The 19206-nt window shown below is 36.3% G+C and overlaps 2 protein-coding genes across 9 annotated transcripts in view; both read right to left on the bottom strand.

Moving 5' to 3' along the window:
* The window catches only part of IPO11 (importin 11), a 229996-nt gene that overhangs the window by 49695 nt on the left and 161095 nt on the right, over positions 1 to 19206 (bottom strand). The window contains exon 28 of one of the 8 annotated variants that reach the window (XM_058433929.1): positions 1032 to 1122. The exons of 6 other annotated variants lie outside the window; for them this stretch is intronic. In XM_058433929.1, coding sequence (XP_058289912.1) covers positions 1101 to 1122 — 22 coding nt within the window. In that variant the 3' untranslated portion in view covers positions 1032 to 1100. Of the gene's footprint in view, positions 1 to 1031; positions 1123 to 2122; positions 2176 to 19206 lie in introns of those variants that run through there. One more of the 8 variants, XM_058433930.1, reaches the window with a different exon arrangement.
* On the bottom strand, positions 224 to 2791 carry LRRC70 (leucine rich repeat containing 70). The gene is made up of 2 exons (XM_032145225.2): positions 2640 to 2791; positions 224 to 2175 (listed from the first exon to the last, which is right to left on the bottom strand). Exon 2 carries the CDS (start codon positions 2135 to 2137, stop codon positions 269 to 271), a length of 1869 nt encoding a protein of 622 aa, XP_032001116.1. The 5' UTR covers positions 2138 to 2175; positions 2640 to 2791; the 3' UTR covers positions 224 to 268.

Raw genomic sequence — 19206 nt, 5'->3', positions numbered from 1 at the left:
AAATGTGAAATGTGAAATATTTGGCACAGTGCTTGATACACAGAAATGTTAGCTATTATTACTTAACACAGTATATATCAAAGAAAATATTTGCTAAATGAATACACTGTTCACAAATTATTAAAAACATATTTTAATAATGCTAAATTTTAATAATGAATTATATGATTCATTATATTTCCAAGTAAAGTATATAATTCCATAAGGAGGTTTCAGTTTAAATCATGTCCATGGCACTGAAGTTTCTTATAGACAATATTTAGTTGAGTTATAAAGCAGAATGTTCAAAAAGAATGACCTGTGCCTCATTTTCAGGAACAATTTGTTTATGAAGTCGAATCTGCTCCAAGCCAGGACTTTCTAGAGAATTTGGGGAAGTGTTACAAATTGAGGCAGTTACATTATACCCTGCTGACTGATAAAAGCTGTAGTATTCAAGTCTATTTTCCCTTGAGTTTTCTGATGCCTTTAGTTTTTGTTTAAACTGAACAACTTTGTAGATCAAAAAAATGATTAAAACACAGGCTAGGATGAAAAAAGCTAACAAAATGTCAAAAGCCTCATTCAACTTCTCAACTTCTTGTGTACAAATTAGAGATGTTTTCCCTGACATTGAAGCAGCATCAATCGGTAGAGCACTGTTTTTTTCCAAGTTCAAGGTAACAGAAGTAGTAAGTTGTATTTGCACAGGTAACACTGCTGTAGTCTCTAATGGATTACCAAAGGCATTCTCTTGAAAAAATCTACCAGCAGGTGAAGTAGGAATTCGTTCCCAGAAAGTAATGTTCTCAGTCTGAGTATTTTCCAGAGGACTGCCATTTGTGGTTACTTTATGCCAGGCCATCATTAGCGCAGTAGTCTTGTGATGAATATGAGGAGATTTTACAACAGCCCAAGCTCTGGATACATTTATTGAAGACGTAACACAATTTGTAATGTTAATATAACGTAATGCTCTACCACGCATGGATGGGGGATTCTGACAATAGATGTTTAGAGTAATGGCTGAAGATGCTAGCCAGTCTCGAAGGCCCAAAAGTTTGCAGTTACATTCCCAAGGATTAGAATTTGCCTGAAGATGAATCAATGAAGACAATGGCTTAAGGACCCTTGGATGCAAGTCTGTAAGATTATTAAATGACAGATTAAGGATCTTCAAAGATGCTCCCATATTTTCAAATGTATCATTATCAATGCTAATTATTCTGTTTCTATCTAACTTAAGGTAAATTAAATTCTTTAACAAACTAAATGTGTCAGAATTTAAATTCTCTAAATCATTATGACTTAATATCAAATGTTTAAGATTATTAATTCCACTAAAACCATCCCTAGTAACATTTCTAATTCTTGAATTTTTCAGGAGGAGGTATTCCAAACTGACAAGTCCTTTAAATGCAAAGGGCTGTATTGCTTTAATAGGATTATGAGACAAAGAAAGTCTTCTAAGACTTTTAAGTACTTCAAAGGCATTTGATGGTACTTTTGTTAAATTATTACTTTCTAAATACAAACAAGCAAGGTTTTCAAGATGTTGAAAGCCTGATTCTGATATCCTCAAAATGTTATTGTTTGATATATCAAGTATCCGAAGAGCAACCATACCAACAAAGGTACCACTCCCAAGGACAGTGAGGCGATTCCTTTGTAGATTTAAGTACTGAACTGAAACTAGATCATTAAATACTCCTCTTGGAACAAAAGATACCTGATTAGACTGTAAATATAAATTACGAAGATTTAAAAGTCCCTTAAATATTCCAGGATCTAAGCGTTTGATGAAATTATGATTTAGAAATAGAAAATATAGATGCCTCAATTGAACAAAGGCTTTTGGATATACATACAGAATGTTAGAATTATCCAAATACAATGCTACAAGAGAATGAAGTCCTGTTAATTCACTTTCATTTATATAAGATATATTATTCCCAGTCAGATACAGAAAAACTGTACTTTCAGGAAAATTCTTAGGAATACTCGAAAGGCCTAAGTTACGGCAGTTAATTTGTCTCCCAGTGCAGAGCTGACAAACAGACGAACATCCAAGTATTTCTTTGTGGAGTAATAATAAAAGATAACAGGTAACAACCAGAAACAGTCGTAGGCAAGGCAGAGAAAACTGTAATCCACACATATCCCTGTTCTTGGTTTTTCTGTTCAGATCAGAATTGGCTATAAAAAGAGAAGGTAAAGCTTTAAATCATCAAAACTTCATCAAATGAATTTTTTTATAATACTATAACTTCTGTATTCTATTTTAATTAGGATCAGCCAATAATACTATCATAAATCATACCATGGTAATAGCAAAAAATAGTAAGTGTGGAATACGTTCTACAATTATTAACATGATCAGGCCATTAACCCACTACTTGACAAAATAGTTCAGATTAATGAAACATTTGTTAAGTTAACTTAAAAATTACAATTGATTACAACATAGGTGACAAATGATGTAGGAATGAGAATCTTTGAATTTAATATGTCCCTTTAACAACATAAAGTCTAATATCAAATAACATTATAATTTATGAAAATACAAATTCACTACAGAACAATTAAACTCTAAATTACAGTTTGTCACAGAACTATTTTTCATGTCAGCTAAAAGTTCATATTTAAGTAAATAATCTTACCAAGAAAAGGAAATTCGTATTATTAACACTCAGCTGATTCAGTAAAGGTTTTCTTTTTAAATCTGAAGAACGACATTTCTTAACTCCAGTTTGTTCTGTGTCACTGCTGACCTCCACCCCACCACTTTTTTTTTTTTTTTTTTTTTAAGTCACCGTTTGCTCAGGAAACACCACTCTTCACATTGGTTCCTTTACAGTCAATGTGTAAAACAGAGGTTGCCATGGATACAGGAAGCTAAGAGACAGGAAGTAATTTTATCTGTGTTTCAAAAGTATTGCTGAACGGAAATCTCAGGAACTTATTTTTTCAGAATGCAGTTAGAGTTTTCCTAATATACACATAGAAATATCTCCTATAATATAAAAATAATAGTTTTTAAAGGATACTTGAAAACGTTAGTTATTCAGAACCCAAATATCAATCAACAGACTCTAGCTATCAAACAATATAGCTACTGAATGGAAAAGGCTAGTTCAAATAAGATGTATATAGAGTAATATAATTTTTTGTAAACTTTTTAATGAAGAAAATATTTATGTTGTGTTAAATACACATTGGAGACTTAAATTTTATGCTTTATTCCTTTAATAAAAATAGGGGAAAAAATTTAGAATGAACATAAATGTTGTAATATTATCCTTCAGTGCTTTTTAAAATTTTCAAAATATTTTTGGTTGCAAAAAATACTGAGTACTACTTAATATGTTAAGGTACTAATTGGTAGTAAGGTACTAATTAGTAATAACACACTAATTGGTTGCGTTGGGTTATAAGATGGTAAGAAGCTGCATACCAAATTACTGACACAGGTTATCTCTGCAAGAAATGTATATATATATATATATCTGTATTAGTTTGAATCTTTTAGAACGAAAATGGAGTTTTTAATGTCATTTTTCAAGAATTTAAAGAATCAGATATAAATTGTTTATATTATATATTGTTCAGTCATTAACTTCTTTCATTAACTAACTTTAAGCTAGTTGCTTAAGCTTTCTAATTCTGACTTTTATTAATATTACTAATACCCTGATAATATTCCTAAAATATCAAGTTATATAATTGTATACAACTCTCCTTTGATATTAAAGCAGTTTCATTTCACATCAACAATTACTTTAGACAATAATATGAATTATGTCCATATTAGAAAGCTGAAATAATATCTAGCATTATCTTTCTATGACTAAAAATTCAGCAATGCATACTGGATAGCAGATCGTTATCAAAATGACTTATGATTCTTACACCTATCCATTATGGCTGGCTATTGTTATTGCTATTTTATGCATTAAAAATGGAAAACAAAACAAGTGACAGAAATGATATGAATCTGAGGTAGGGGCTAGATTTCTCAGGTCCATTTTGTTTAGTACTTCCAATAATATACAAGGTGACATGAAGCTTGTCCCATGGATTTTTCAATTTTTCCTAACTTAAAGAGTTAGGAAAAATTCAGAGAAAGGGTCCTTTGAAATAAAAATAAAATTAAAGAGAAAAAATCCACAAAGTAATATAACCAGAGTATGAATTAATTTTGTTCTCTATGCCAAAAATATCCAAAGCAGTCAAGAACACTTATTAGGATGCAAAGGTAAAATTTTAAGGAAACTGTATTAAGGAAAAATGACAAAATAAAATCTCACTTCTCACATTCTAAAAACTGAAGGAAACTAAACTGACTTCGACAAAACAAGTAAATGTAAATAGTACACTGTAACTCTCAGGTTGAATGGTTAAAAAAAATCCAATCTCCAGCAAAACAAAGTTTAGTCTTTCTGTTCATTTAGGAGTTGCTGTTCTTAGAGACAACTGATCAACAATGATTCCTCATTATCCTTTTCTGATTACTAATGCTCGTTACAACTATTACTGAACACTACGCTCAACCTCTTAAATTAGTCTTCTATTTCTTTCCAGGAAATTGACTCATTGAGCTGTTTTCCTCTCATTCTTGTGGCTGAACCTTCTTTTACACTGCCTTTGTCTTCAAATCATCTCATGCTTCTGGTGTTAATACATAACTATTCTCTTTTCCATTCAGATTCTGCCCATGCAAAAACAAGAATGTATAAATAACAGAGCAATTGTTCCATTAGCTCGTTTAAATATACATCATCTGTATGCATGCATGTATTCTTTTGAGACACAGTCTTGCTCTGTCGGCTAGGCTGGAGTGCAACAATGTGAACACAGCTCACCACAGCATCGACCTCCCAGTCTCAAGTGATCCTCTTCCCTCAGCCTCCTGAGTAGCTAGGACTGCAGGTGCATGCCACCATGCTTTTTCTTATTTTTGTAAAGACACTGTCTTGCCATTTTGCTCAGGCTGGTCTTGAACTAGTAGGTTCAAGTAATCCTCCCACCTTGGCCTCCCAAAGTGCTGGGATTACAGGTGTGAGCCACTGTGTCCAGCCTATATGTATTTAGATATATAGCATCTATATATAAGCCAATCAAGATTGGTTTATATATAAAGAATGGCTTATAATAACAGCAGTTACTGATTTTATGGACCTTAAAAGTCACTGATGGACCCAAAATCAAGAGGATGAAAATGTGAAATGGGATTTGCAATTAAAAATAATCCAGCTCTTTCTGCCATCATGAAGCCTGTCGAGGCCTGCTTGGAACACGACTTTTAAAAGGCAAGTATTTCTGGAAGGTTGTCATCCAAGGCCATTTTTGCTGCTATAAGCAGGGTCTCTGGAACCAAAGGGAGCACACAGATCTTCTTAAAACTGAAGGTGTTTATGCCCGAGATGAAACTGAATTCTATTTGGGCAATAAATGTGCTTACGCACACAAAGCAAACAATGACACAGTGACTCCTGGCAGCAAACCAAACAAAATCAGAGTATTCTAGAGAAAGGTGACTTGGGCCCAAGGAAACATTGGCATGGTTTTTGCCAGATTCCAAAGCGATCCTTCTGCTAAGGCCATTGGACATAGATGCTGTAACCCCTTAAGGATTTAAACTAATGAAAGGTAAATAAAGTGGACTTGTGCTCTTGGAAAAAAAAAACTTAGCAAACAATTTGAAAATTCTTTTGCTCAATGTAGGAGATAAATTTTAATGAGGGGCAGTATATTTCAATATAGACCTCTTATCAGTTGCAAGAAAAAAAAACAACAACATAGTAACTATACACAGTGGAGAAATCAGATAACACCTTGACCAGCATTAACATCATCAGTGAGAAACAGATGAGCACCATGTGACTTTGCCTGTGATATTCCAAGAGGGACACATCACTTATGCAATATTCTAACAAGAGATGCGTACATAAATCTAAGCATAAGGAAATATTGAACCACAAATGAACATTCTATTCTGTTGGGGAAGGTGGGGAGAGGATGGATGGGAGACAAAAACAGAGAGGCAACTGGAAAGATGGAGAGAAATTATAAGGAGTGGATTCTTTAAAAATGTTGTAAGAGAAAAAGAAAAGACTGAGGAAATGACATGACAGAGTAAAAGAGACTACAAAAACACAAGAACTAAAGCAATAATTGGTCCTAGACTGTAAGTACTGAGGAGTAAGAGACCATGACAAATACAACTTACAGAGAAATGGTTCAGAATATAAAACATCTATCTAGTTATCTGACAGAAAATGTGTATCACGCAACAAATTGGGACAAAAGTTAACAATAGGTGATTCTGGGTAAAGGTCATATGAGTGTTCTTTACTGTTCTTGCAGTGTTTTTCTAAGTCTGAAATAATTTCTAAATGAAAATATCATGACAGTAGCTATGATATCCATGTAAAATCTGTCCATGCGCATTACTGCCAAGATACGTCACCATTTCTAAGTTTTTAACGTATGCTTTAAAATAAAAACAGAAACAAATACTGTGCTCCTATAACATGGCAAAACTATGAATATCTCTATTTGCTCAAATGTCAAGAAGAAAATCAACTAAGAAATTTTTAACCACAAATCTATTTATGAGAATAAAAAATAAATTTAATGCACTTTATACATGAGAAGCATAAAATTTCAACTATGCCTGTGACTATGGGGCTTTAAAAGCAAACTGATACTTCCTAAGGATGTACTGACACTGGGACACTTTCAAGGAACATTATTAATCACCCCACCAGCATGACCTTAGAAGAACATTTTTAACTTCTTGATATCTGTTCCTGTTACACAGTCATTTTGAGAAGCGTATTTTATTTCCATGGACAATTTTAGGTGCCATCCTCATTGCGGCTATATGATGAGAAATTTCTTTGATGTATATTGGCATAGTTTTACACTGCAAAGCACAGAAAGCAGAACTATTAAACAGAAGGGCCGTTCCAACTTAAAAAAAGCTAGCAGAGACGGATTAGAATTCAAAATATCTCCTCTTTCCCCTGGCTCCACATGAAACCTTTGGAACACTAATCTCTCTTCTGACCCTATCCACCACCTTCTGGGTTTTGCTGAGATAGACTAATCTCAGCAGATTATAGTTCAGATCTAAGCTATATTAGAATTTCTCTTTCCTGCAAATCCCTTCCATTTTGATGGTTCTTATTTTATGCTTATATTAACAATTTCCAGTTTATCATAATCCCTAAAATCCCTATAGTTTTAAACACACACACAGACACACACACACACACACACCGGAAGAAGAGAGGGGGGATTAATTAGCCTAACAGATGATTTAATAAGGCTATGAGAGAGCTAAGTCTCTTCCAACAACTATAATAACCTTTGTGAAATTATTTTCTTGCCTCAACAGACAATATTATAAAATAGATGAAGTTACATGAATGAAGACTGTATTGATTATAGAAACTAGCATATGGAATTAAAAGCACAGATTTGGGAGTCACTGTTTGTATTTTGAGGATAATACTTATATAACAAATAGCTATAGTTAGAAAGAAGTCCTACAATAAAATGGGCTGTCTTAAGGACCAGGGACTTTTTATTAGCAAAGTATCCAAACAGAAGTTTAATGAACATCCCCATCAGAGATGCTATAGAAGGAAAGTTTATTACCAAATAAAGATTAATCTAAATAACCCCTAAGGGAACTCTCAATGTTAAGCCACCAGTGCTGAAGACCACCCAATACGGCTGAGAGGTATATGTACAATACTGCAGGGGCATCAAGGCTCCACACAATACTATCTATGTCAGGCATGAGACTAGTCGAATTGACCACCGTGTGAAAAATAACTCCAGAATCATGCCTATTTTGGTAACTGGAATATGGTTAACCGCTTCTTGGCACCCAAACTGCTAACCTTTTCACAGCTGGCCTTTTAAGCATCTTATAGCTTGGATTTGACAGAACTTCTACCATTTAATCTCCATTATTTTGACCCGCCAAAGAAGCATCAGCAGCTCTTTCTCACTCCAATAACCAATGCTCATAATTCATCGATCCACTCACAGATCACACATATTTCTACTATGTAGTATAATATAGCTACTCAGTAATTCAGAAAAATTCTCTATATAAAATCTAACTCACAACTTTAAAAAGGAGTATACAGTCAGAAAGGTTAGTGAAGCAGAGAAATTAGGATAAACAGAATATAGGATTAACTCCTTTTGCTACTGCTGGATCAGATTTATTTACTGATAGAGTACTTCTATGACTCAGAGAGTGTTCTCAACATTTTTCAAGTATTATCTCTTTTTAATTCTCACAGGAGCCCTATAAAGTAGGGTACTATGATTACCCTGATACAATGGATAAAAAAAATGAGACAGAGAAACTAAGAGTAAAGCTTTAAAGTAGCCGGGCGTGGTGGTAGGAACCTGTAGTCCCAGCTACAACCCGGGAGGCAGAGCTTGCAGTAAGCCGAGATCATGCCACTGCACTCCAGCCTGGGCGACACTGTGAGACTCCATCTCAAAAAAAACAGTAAAGCTTTACACCCCAAGAAGATCCTACCACATTTCCATATATAAAATTTTGTTCTTATATAATTTACCATAGGAGGTTTTTCGTAACAAACGTAACTTGAGAAAATGAAACTTTAAAAATGAACAATGTGCAGTAACCAAACTTCATAACTAACTATGAAAGAATGTGAAAGGCCTGGCGCAGTGGCTCCCACCTGCAATCCCAGCATATTGGGAGGCCCAGGCAGGCAGACTGCTTGAGTGCAGGAGTTCAAGACCAGCCTGAGTAACATGGCGAAACCCCATCTCTACTAAAAACACAAAAAACTAGCTGGGTGTGGTAATGCAATCCTGTAGTCCCAGCTACTTGGGAGGCTGAGGTGTGAGAATCACCTAAGCTCGGGGGGTCAAGGCTGCAGTGAGCCGAGATCATGCCATTGCACTCCAGCCTGGGCAACCAGAGTAAGACCCTGCCTCAAAGCCTCAAAACTAAAATAAAATAAAATAAAAAAATAAACAAATATATATATATACACAATGATTGTGTACTATAAAATCAAGATATTATAATTTAAAGGTACTGTGTCCTGTGAATAAGCTAGAATTTTAGAGTTGTAAACACCAAATAATACTTCCAATGTATTTTCTATGTCATCTCTTCCGGATAATTATCTATAATGCAGTGGAGAATCTCAATAAAACTTTCTTAATAAATGCACTTGATTTCTACAGAGAGGACAGAAAGAATGATTTGTTGTTGTCCCTTTTATGAACAACTTAAATAAAAACGAGATATGTGGTTTTAAGTGGCTGGAAGAAGTACCCTACTTTAATAATGAAATATCTAGGAATATGATCTCATTTTCTAATCAGACTAACAAAAATGACCCAGAAATAGTAAAACCAGATTGTGGAATAGGAAAATTAGGCAAAATAGCATTACTTGAGGTACTCAATAGCCTGGCAGAGAAGACATTAAGAATAAGATAGACTGGACTTGAATTTCAGTTTGCTACTTGACTTTGGGTGGGTAATTAGCCTTTATTAGTCGTGATTACACATTTAAAAGGTTTAATACGGCCGGGTGCGGTGGCTCATACCTGTAATCCCAGCACTTTGGGAGGCCGAGGTGGATGGATCACCTGAGGTCAGGAGTTGAAGACCAGCCTGGCCAACATGGTGAAACCCTATCTCTACTAAAAATACAAAAATGAGCGGGCATGGTGGTATGCGCCTGTGATCCCAGCTAATGGGGAGGCCGGGGCAGGAGAATAACTTGAACTCAGGTGGCGGAGGTTGCAGTGAGCTGAGATTGTGCCACTGTACTCCAGCCTGGGTGACAGAGCAAGGCTGTCTCAAAAAAATATAATAAGTTTAATAATGTCCATCCCCCATAGGGCTATTGGAAGAATCAACTGAAATGTATATGAAAAATGTATTGTAAAAAGGCTATCACAAATTATGTGTTCTATTAGTTATTATTTACTTCTTGTTATCAGTTTCTTCACACACAAACTAGATGAATGTGGGAAAGTTTCAAAAGAAAGAGATGTACCCACTGAATAAGCTGGTATCATCACACAGTTGGTCAAATTGATTTAACAGTAGAAACAAGGATTTACTGAGTGGTCATATTCATTAAGCATTTTAGAAGGCATCATATATACATTCTCCAATTTATCATAATAAGCCCTAGGTGCTAGCTGTTACCACTGCTTCCATTTGAAATACGAGAAAACTGAGAATGACAGAAAACTGGTCCAACATCACACCAACAGTAGGCAGAACAGGCATCTGAAGCTAACTCTAGCTCCCTTTCCACTATAATGCATATTTTTCTCTCTGGTATTCTGGGTAGAATAAAAGCAGAAACTCAAGGAAAAGAATCTCCAAAAAACAGAATAAAATAAAAAAGATGTTCCTCGAGCTATGAAGGAACCACTTGTGACATACACATGCATCATCTACATGGGTAAAACTGGAAAACACACGAGACTCATCATTTCACTCCTCTGAGTACTTTTTCTAGTGTTATCCTTGTTGGAGCTAGTTATTCTGTGTACAATCATTTTTCTATATCACATCAACTACTTTGAGGCTCTGGACCCAATACCTCACTCTCACTGAGAAACATCTCTTATTCTCATTGTAAAGCAGTTTGAGGTCCTGGAACATCAAAATAATCTAATTTGATCACAGTTTAGTTTTTCTTTGGTGATACGTTTAAAAGAAGCTTCTCACAGAATGGTCAGTGATTAGCTAAGTGCACTCAGTGTCTATAATATGACTGTTACATAAGAAAACAGTTTGCCAGAAGCCTTTATCTAATTTGCAGACAGGGCACTGTTCCTAGATATGAGGAAAGCATTGAGAACGTAGTCTCAAATTAACAAGCATTCAGAAACTTTCCAAAGTAGTCAGGACAGGAGATGGAAGACACGAATTGTTGTTCTAAGATGCCAGAGTGCAATGAACAATCATCTATCCTAAAGGTGAAGTACAATGTGTCCTCAGTGCACAGCATGGTGACCTACCACATTATAGCATCTTTAAAACACTGCTATTATATTAGTGTCATAAGGTTGATATCAGAAGAGGAACAGGTGAGCATTTTAGTTCTAATGTATGTTTCAAGGGTAAAGTAAATTTGTATTAAAAATGAAAACCAAAACAGACTATTTCCATTCAAATCCTAATGTAGGAAGATAGAAACACCTTAAAATACTTCAAAAAGTGGGGCACTTTTTTGAGGGGAGTGGAGAGGGGAATATCTGGTTTTCAAAGAACTTTCAGAAGCTTAAAAAAAAGTTTTATAAATGATTATAACCCTTCAATGAAAAATCAGCAAGCCAAGGAATTAATCATTTACCTTCTTTTTCAATGAAATTGCTTTGTATACAGATGAAAGGAGTAAGCATCCAATTGTAATATCAACTGTTCTAACACCTGTCTACACCCTCCAGCTTCTGCTAGATTAAAGCTAACAAAATTCAGTTTGTAATTATTAGCCAATTCAAAAATAGGTATCTTACTCAAATTATGCTGGAAAACCAGTCCCCAAACTCACAAGAGCCAAAAGATACATATGCATAGCTTATACAAAAAATAAAAACATAAAAGCTGCATCAAAGGGTTTTTTTCCCAGTTGAACTGAAATAATCAGAACCAATAATTACTACAAATTGCATTAGATTATATACAAAGAAGGAAAACATACATAATGTAAAGATTCTTTTGATCTTCTAAAGATATACAGCCCCTTTGTAAACCATATATATTCAAAGAGTGGTAAGGGAGCAGAATTTCAACATCTGAAGTCCTGAAACTTCAAAGTAGTCTTATTCATGTCTCTATTTTCCTCGCATAACAATGCAAGAAAGGGAATTAGTCATCATTCAATATACCCCACGAAGACTATTTCTTTTACAGTCAACTCTGGCAAAATAAAAATTGTAAAAACCCTCCCCTTGTTACTTCACTGCCCCTTTCCACAAATTACTATATAATCAGATAACAGAAACTAGGTTAGAAATCAGCTCAGGCTGTATTTTGAGTAAAAACATCAACAATAAGAGCAACTACTCAGAGAAGAGGCAGAGCAATACGGCAAAACAGAACCCTCCAATGACCAATTCCTTGCATTCCTCCACTGGAACACCAATTTGCAGAATAATCTGTAGAATTATCCAAACAAGAAAATACCTTCACAAGAGCTAAAGAAACCAGGTGAGAGATCATAGTACCTGGTTTTAGCATAGAACAAGAAAGGACACCTTGAAAGGGGAAGAAAGAACAGTCTTTCACTGCCTGCACCACGCCTATCCCAACTCCACGCAGCAGAGAGAGAAGCTGTGTGCTTGGGGGAGAGAGAGAAGTATGCAGATAGCTTTGCCTTGGAAGCTACTACAAGCACCCCCCTCCCCTCCCCACTACCCACAATAAATCACAGTACTGGGTCTAACTCCAAACAGTAAAGCACAAAGAGAAACTCCTTCCATATGAGGGAAGAGAAAAGTGAGCAAAGGCCTTTGCCTGGGAACCCTAGGAATTCTCAAGTCCCTCAGGCTGGTGAACAGCACACCTGGCCTTAAGGCACTCTCTAGTGCTGAAATGGCTGTAGTATCCACAGGCTTAGGGAAGTGAACAGTCAGTCCCTTTTGAATTCCTGAAGACCCTCTGAAGAAGGACAGGTACAAACAAGGCCAGGCTGTGAAGACAGGAAAAAATATCTAATTCTTTAAAGCTCAGACACTGACATACCTCTACAAGCATCAAGAACATTCAGCTAAATATGATCTCATTTCATATTTATCAGACTAAATAATGCATCAGTGATCTATCCTGAAAAGATGGAGATGTGCAACCTTTCAAAGAATTCAAAATAGCTTTTTTGAGGAAGCTCAACAAATTTCAAGAAAACACAGAAAATCAATTCAGAAACTTATCAAAAAATTTAACAAAGATATTGAATTTTTTTTTTTTTTTTTTTTTTTTTTTTTTGAGACAGAGTCTTGCTCTGTCGCCCAGGCTGGAATGCGGTAGCACAATCTCGGCCCACTGCAACCTCTGCCTCCTGGGTTCAAGTGAGTCTCCAGCCTCAGCCTTCCGAGCAGCTGGGATTACAGGTGTGCACCACCACACCCTGCTAATTTTTTGTATTTTTACTTTTAAAAAATCAAACGGAAATACTGGAGTTGAAAAATACAATGGACAAACTGAAAAAATGCATTAGAGGATCTCAACAGCAAAACCGATCAAGCAGAAGAAAAAAATCAGTAAGGTAGAAGACGGAATACTTGAAAATACAGTCAGCCTGGGTCTGGTGGCTCACATCTGTAATCCTAGCACTTTGGGAGGCTGAGGTGGGTGGATAGCTTGAGCTCAGGGGTCTGATCAGACTGGGCAACATGGCAAAACCCCATCTCTACAAAAAATACAAAAATTAGCCATGTGTGGCGGTATGCACCTGTAGTCCCAGCTAACTAGGAGACTGAGGTAGGAGGATCGCTTGACCCCAGGAGGTTGAGGCTGCAGTGCGCCATGATTGTGCCACTGCACTTCAGCCTGGGCAACACAGCAAGACCCTGTCTCAATCAATCAACCTATCAATCAATCAAAAGAGAAAAATAAAGAAAACACAATCAAAGGAGGAGAAAAATTGAAAAGAAATGAATAAGGCTTATGAGATCTATGGGACAGCATCAAAAGAGCAAATGTAGCCAGGTGTGGTGGCTCACGCCTGTAATCCCAGCACTTTGGGAGGCTGAGGCGGGTGGATCACCTTAGGTCAGGAGTTTGAGACCAGCCTGACCAACATGGCTAAACCCTGTCTCTACTAAAAATACAAAATTAGCTGGGTGTGGTGGTGCATGCCTGTAATCGCAGCTACTCGGGAGGCTGAGGCAGAAGAATTGCTCGAACCCAGGCGGCGGAGGTTGCAGTGGGCCGAGATTGTTCCATTGCATTGCAGCCTCGGCAACAAGAGTGAAACTTTTCTTAAAAAAAAAAAAAAAAAAAAAAAGCAAATGTAAGAGTCACTGACCTTCAAGAGGGAGAGAGAAAAGGGTAGAAATAGTAAAATAATAATAATAATAATAATAGAAAATTTTCCAAATCCAGAGAAAGATATAAATATTCAGGGACAAGAGAGTCAAAGACCACCAAGGAGATTCAATCCACATAAGATGATTCCAAGACATATATATAATAATCTAATTCTCAACGGTCACAAAGAGTGGATCCTAAAAGCAGCAATAAAACCAGTAACATATAAAGGGGCTCCAACACATCTGGCAGCAGACTTTTCAGTGAAAATCTTCCAGGCCAGGAGGGATGACATATTCAAAGTGCTGAAGGAAAGAAAAGGGCAACCAAGAATACTGTAACCAGCAGAAATATACTTCAAACATGAAGGAGAAATAAAGACTTTCTCAGACAGACAAAAGCTGAGGGAATTCATCACCACAGGCCTGTCTTACAAAAACTGCTGAAAGGAATTCATCAATTTTAAGAAAACGATGGTAAAATGTAACAAGAAAACATCTGGATGGGTAAAATTCCCTGGTAAAGGTTAACTACACAGCTGGGTATGGTGGTCCATGCCTATAGTCCCAGCTACTCAGGAGGGTGAGGTGGGAGGATCACCTGAGCCCAGGAGATCAAGGCCTGCCTGGACAATAGAAGCTAAACCCTGCCACTTAAAAAAAAAAAAAAAAAAAAAAAATTATTTTTAAACTACACAGACAAAAATTCAAAATAATACTCTAATTGTGGTGACTATATCACTCATATCTTTATGAATTATAAAGACAAAACATTTTTTTTTTTTTTTTGAGAGAATCTTGCTGTGTCACCCAGGCTGGAGTGCAGTGGTACAATTTTGGCTCACTGCAACCTCTGTCTCCTGGATTCAAGTGATTCTTAGGCCTCAGCCTCCGGAGTAGCTAGGATTATAGGCATGCACCACCATGCCCAGTTAGTTTTCTGTATTGTTTTTTAGTAAAGACGGTTTTTTGCCGTGTTGCCCAGGCTGGTCTCGAACTCCTGGCTTTAAGTGATCTGCCTGCCTCGGCCTCCCAAAGTGCTGAGATTACAGGCATGAGCCACTGCGCCTAGCCAAAACAAAACTACCAATAAGAAAAATAACATTTATGCACCCAACAAACATATGAAAAAAAGCTCAACATCACTCATCATTAGAGAAATGCAAATCAGAACCACAATGAGATACCATCTCATGCCAGTCAGAATGGCGATTATTAAAAAGTCAAGAAACAGTAGATGCTGGCGAGGCTGAGGATAAATAGGAATGCTTTTACACTGTTTGTGAAAATGTAAATTAGTTCAATGATTGTGGAAGACAGTGTGGCAATTCCTCAAAGATCTAGAACCAGAAATACCATTTGACCCAGCAATCTCATTACTGGGTATATACCAAAAGGAATACAAATCATTCTACTATAAAGACACATGCACACATTTGTTTCTTGCAGCATTATTTACAATAGCAAAAACACGGAACCAACCCAAATGCCCATCAATGATAGACTGGATAAAGAAAATGTGGCACATATATACCATGGAATACTATGCAGCCATAAAAAGGAATGAGATCACGTCCTTTGCAGGGACATGGATGAAGCTAGGAGCCATCATCCTCAGCAATTAACGCAGGAACAGAAAATCAAGCACTGCATGCTCTCACTCATAAGTGAGAGTTGAACAATGAGAACACATGGACACAAGGAGGGGAGCAACACACACCAGGGCCAGCTGGGGGGGATGGGGGGTGAGGGGAGGTTGAGCATTAGGACAAATAGCTAATGCATGCGGAGCTTAAAACCTAGATGATGGGCTGAAACCTACACGTTCTGTACTTGTATCCTGGAACTTAAAGTAAGAAAAAAGAAAAATAACCACAACAATTTGTCAAGAAATGGCAATATAAAAAGATGTAAACTGAGACATCAAAAAATCAAAATGTGGGAGAATGATGTGAAGAGTGCTTGGTGTTAGTTTGTTTCTTTTCTTCATAATCGAAATTAAAGTTGTCATCAGTTTTGTTCTGTTTTTCTTGAGACAGAGTCTCACTCTGTTGCCCAGGCTGGAGTGCAGTGGTGCAATACTGGCTCACTGCAACCCCTGCCTCCCGGGTTTAAGTAATTCTCCTGCCTCAGCCTCCTGAGTAGCTGGAATTACAAGCATGTGCCACCACACCTAGCTAATCTTTGTGTTTTTAGTAGAGATGAGGTTTCACCATGTTGGCCCAGGCTGGTCTCAAAGTCTTGACCTCAAGTGATCTGCCTGCCTCGGCCTCCAAAAGTGCTGGGATTACAGGTGTGAGCCCACTGCGCCTGGCCTGAATTTGGTTATTTCTTTAGGTCCATTTTCTTAATACAAAACTTACTATGTATTTCAGATGCAAAAATGTATCTTTCCCTTTCAAATCATCTTTTAGAATTAGGTACTGTATTAAATAGATGAGAAAAAGAAGGGGATGAAATAAGGACAGTTAATTCCATCTATGTAGACAGTTTGACCTTACATATGTAAACTCAATCTTAATCCTGACAACAACCTCATTAGAAAGATACTATTAGTACCCCCATTTTAAGAACAAGGAAACAGGCACATGGGAGTTAAGTAACTTGACCATGGTCATTAGCAAGTGACTGGTAGCCCTGGGATTTGAGTGTGGTCCTAAAGTCTGTAGTCTTCACCGAATTTCTAAGCCAAAAGTAGTGGATTAGAGTAAAAGAGTTTAACCATTTCCCAAATGGTCATTCTTTAGAGTCATGGTTCTAAACTGGGGGCAATTTGTCCCCAGGGATATCTAATGGCAATGTCTGATGATATTTTCAATTGTCATGACTTGAGGGGGTGGGAGGAAGGGGAGAGTGCTACTGACATCCGGTAGGTAGTGGCCAAGGATGATGCTAAACATGCTACAATGCACAGGACACCTTCCCACAAAAAATAATCATCTGGACCCAAATGCCATAGTAATAAAAGGAGGAAAAAATGACATTTCCCAATTTAGCCTGACTTTTAAAATCATCAACATCATACTTTAGACATGCCTTATTTTGGGAAAAGGAAATGGTATGCTGTAAAATCTAAAAGAAATGCAAGAATAGGAAATTACTAGTATGTAGAAAAATAAGAAATCATCATTGAGGATGCAGAAAAGGAAAAATATCCCCTAACTCCAACAACTATGTAGTTAACTAGAAGAAAGGTTACAAATAGGAAACAATAAAACTGCTGACTTGAATATCAGCACATTCCACTACAGTATGTGACTATAAATCTTCCTAAGTCACAAGCCAATTACTATGTGCCAAATTTCTACTGCAATAAAGGTGGTTTTTTTTTGTTTTTTTGTTTTTTTTTTTCAGATTGTTACAGGTTGATACAGATCTTCTATATCAACGTTTCATCACTAGTCTATTAAGGATATTATGAAGTTAAATCATTATTCTTTAAAATTCTACTACCACATTATTCAAGACTTTCTCAGTACCCTTAAAAATGACATGACTTTTGCTAATGCCCATTAGATTTGTATTTCATCTTAAAAACAAAAATTATATCTGATCTTCCATCTCAAGGCTACCACCTCACAACTTTTAAATTTAAAATTCCAGTGTTTAAGAGAATTTCAAGTCTTAATAAAGTCCTATCCCTCAATTTATGTAAGTTGACTTAAGTCCCAGTCTAAGTATTAATTTTTCTTATAGGTGCCAACTATAGATTGAGCATCCCTAATCCAAAAATCTGAAATGGCCCAAATCTGAGATTTTTTTTGAGTGCCAGAATACTGCTACAAGTGGAAAATTTCATACAAATACTTTGTTTCATATACAAAATTATTTAAAATATTGTATAAAATCATCTTCAGACTATGAGGTGTATATGAAATATAAATAAATTTCACATTTAGACTTGAGTCCCATCCCCAAAATATCTTGTTATATATATATGCAAATATTTCAAAATCCCAAAAATCCAAAATCTGAAAGAAATATTTTAGATAAAGGATACTCAACCTGCATTAAATTTCCACAACTTACATGTCAAAAATAGTTTTGAACAACCACACACTTACATAATGTTATACGTCGAAGCAAACAGTATTCTCATTAAAAATATAAAACAAATTTTTCTGATACAATTAGGTATCTTTCTAAACTTAACCTCCACCATTTCTAGCTTTTTTTCAATAATCTCAGTACTTTGTCTTGGAGAAAACTCTAACATGTCTTATTAACTCATTTTTTTCCATTCATTAATTTATCTAACAAACAGAGTGCTGACTACTACACCAAGGACTATGTTCTTTAACATTTCAATATCAAAAACCTCAATAATTCTCAAGTCACTTTTTTCCCACTGAGAGAAAGAAACACCAATGAGTTAAAATGTAGGTAACTTAAATTTGGCTTTCAAAAATAAATATGATGCCACACCATTTCATAGTGAGGAAATCTTTTCATCTTGTGCGTGTCCACCTGGGGAGCAATATCACCTGGTGGTTAGAAGAGGCATTCCTAGTGTTAAGCAGCCCAGGTTCAAATTGGCTTATGCCATGCCAAATGCTAGATCTCTTATCTTAGAAATGTTACTTAACATTTTTAAGTAATTGTTTGCTCTGTGAGAAGGGATAATCATGTCTATACCTCATTGGGCTGTTTTAAGAATTAAATTACCAGCACAAAGCACTTAGGAAAGTATATGACATTTGGTAAGTATTATCTATTGTTATGATATTGAGACAAAATAATTACATATGTCCTTAATACAAATTACCATAGTAGAAGTAAATAATACATAAAGAACAAATAAGGACTTTTAAAACTGGACTTACATCACTAATTTATCACTAGGATGTGTATGCTCTAAAAATTCCCTAAGACAGGGTTTTGCAACCCCTGGGCCATGGACTGGTACCAGCCCATGGTCTATTAGGAACCAAGCTGCATAGCAGGAAGTGAGCAGAGGGCAAGCAAGCATTACTGCCTGAGCTCCGCCTCCTGTCTGATCAGTGGCGGCATTAGATTCTCATAGGAGTGGTAACTCTATTGTGAACGGTGCATGCAAGGGATGTAGGCTGAACACTGCTTGTGAGAATCTAATGCCTGATGATTTGAGGTGGAATAGCTTCATCCCAAAAACATCCCCTTCCCCTCCCCCAGTTCATGGAAAACT

Source organism: Hylobates moloch, unplaced genomic scaffold, assembly GCF_009828535.3.
Source record: "Hylobates moloch isolate HMO894 unplaced genomic scaffold, HMol_V3 SCAFFOLD_23, whole genome shotgun sequence".
NCBI lineage: Eukaryota > Metazoa > Chordata > Mammalia > Primates > Hylobatidae > Hylobates > Hylobates moloch.
Note: the sequence above shows the minus strand (reverse complement) of the source record. Positions and strands in the feature narration are given on the sequence as shown.

What these genes read in the sequence shown, in the direction of transcription:
- LRRC70 (XM_032145225.2), bottom strand. Translation starts at nt 2,137, where the DNA reads ATGTGTGGATTACAGTTTTCTCTGCCTTGCCTACGACTGTTTCTGGTT.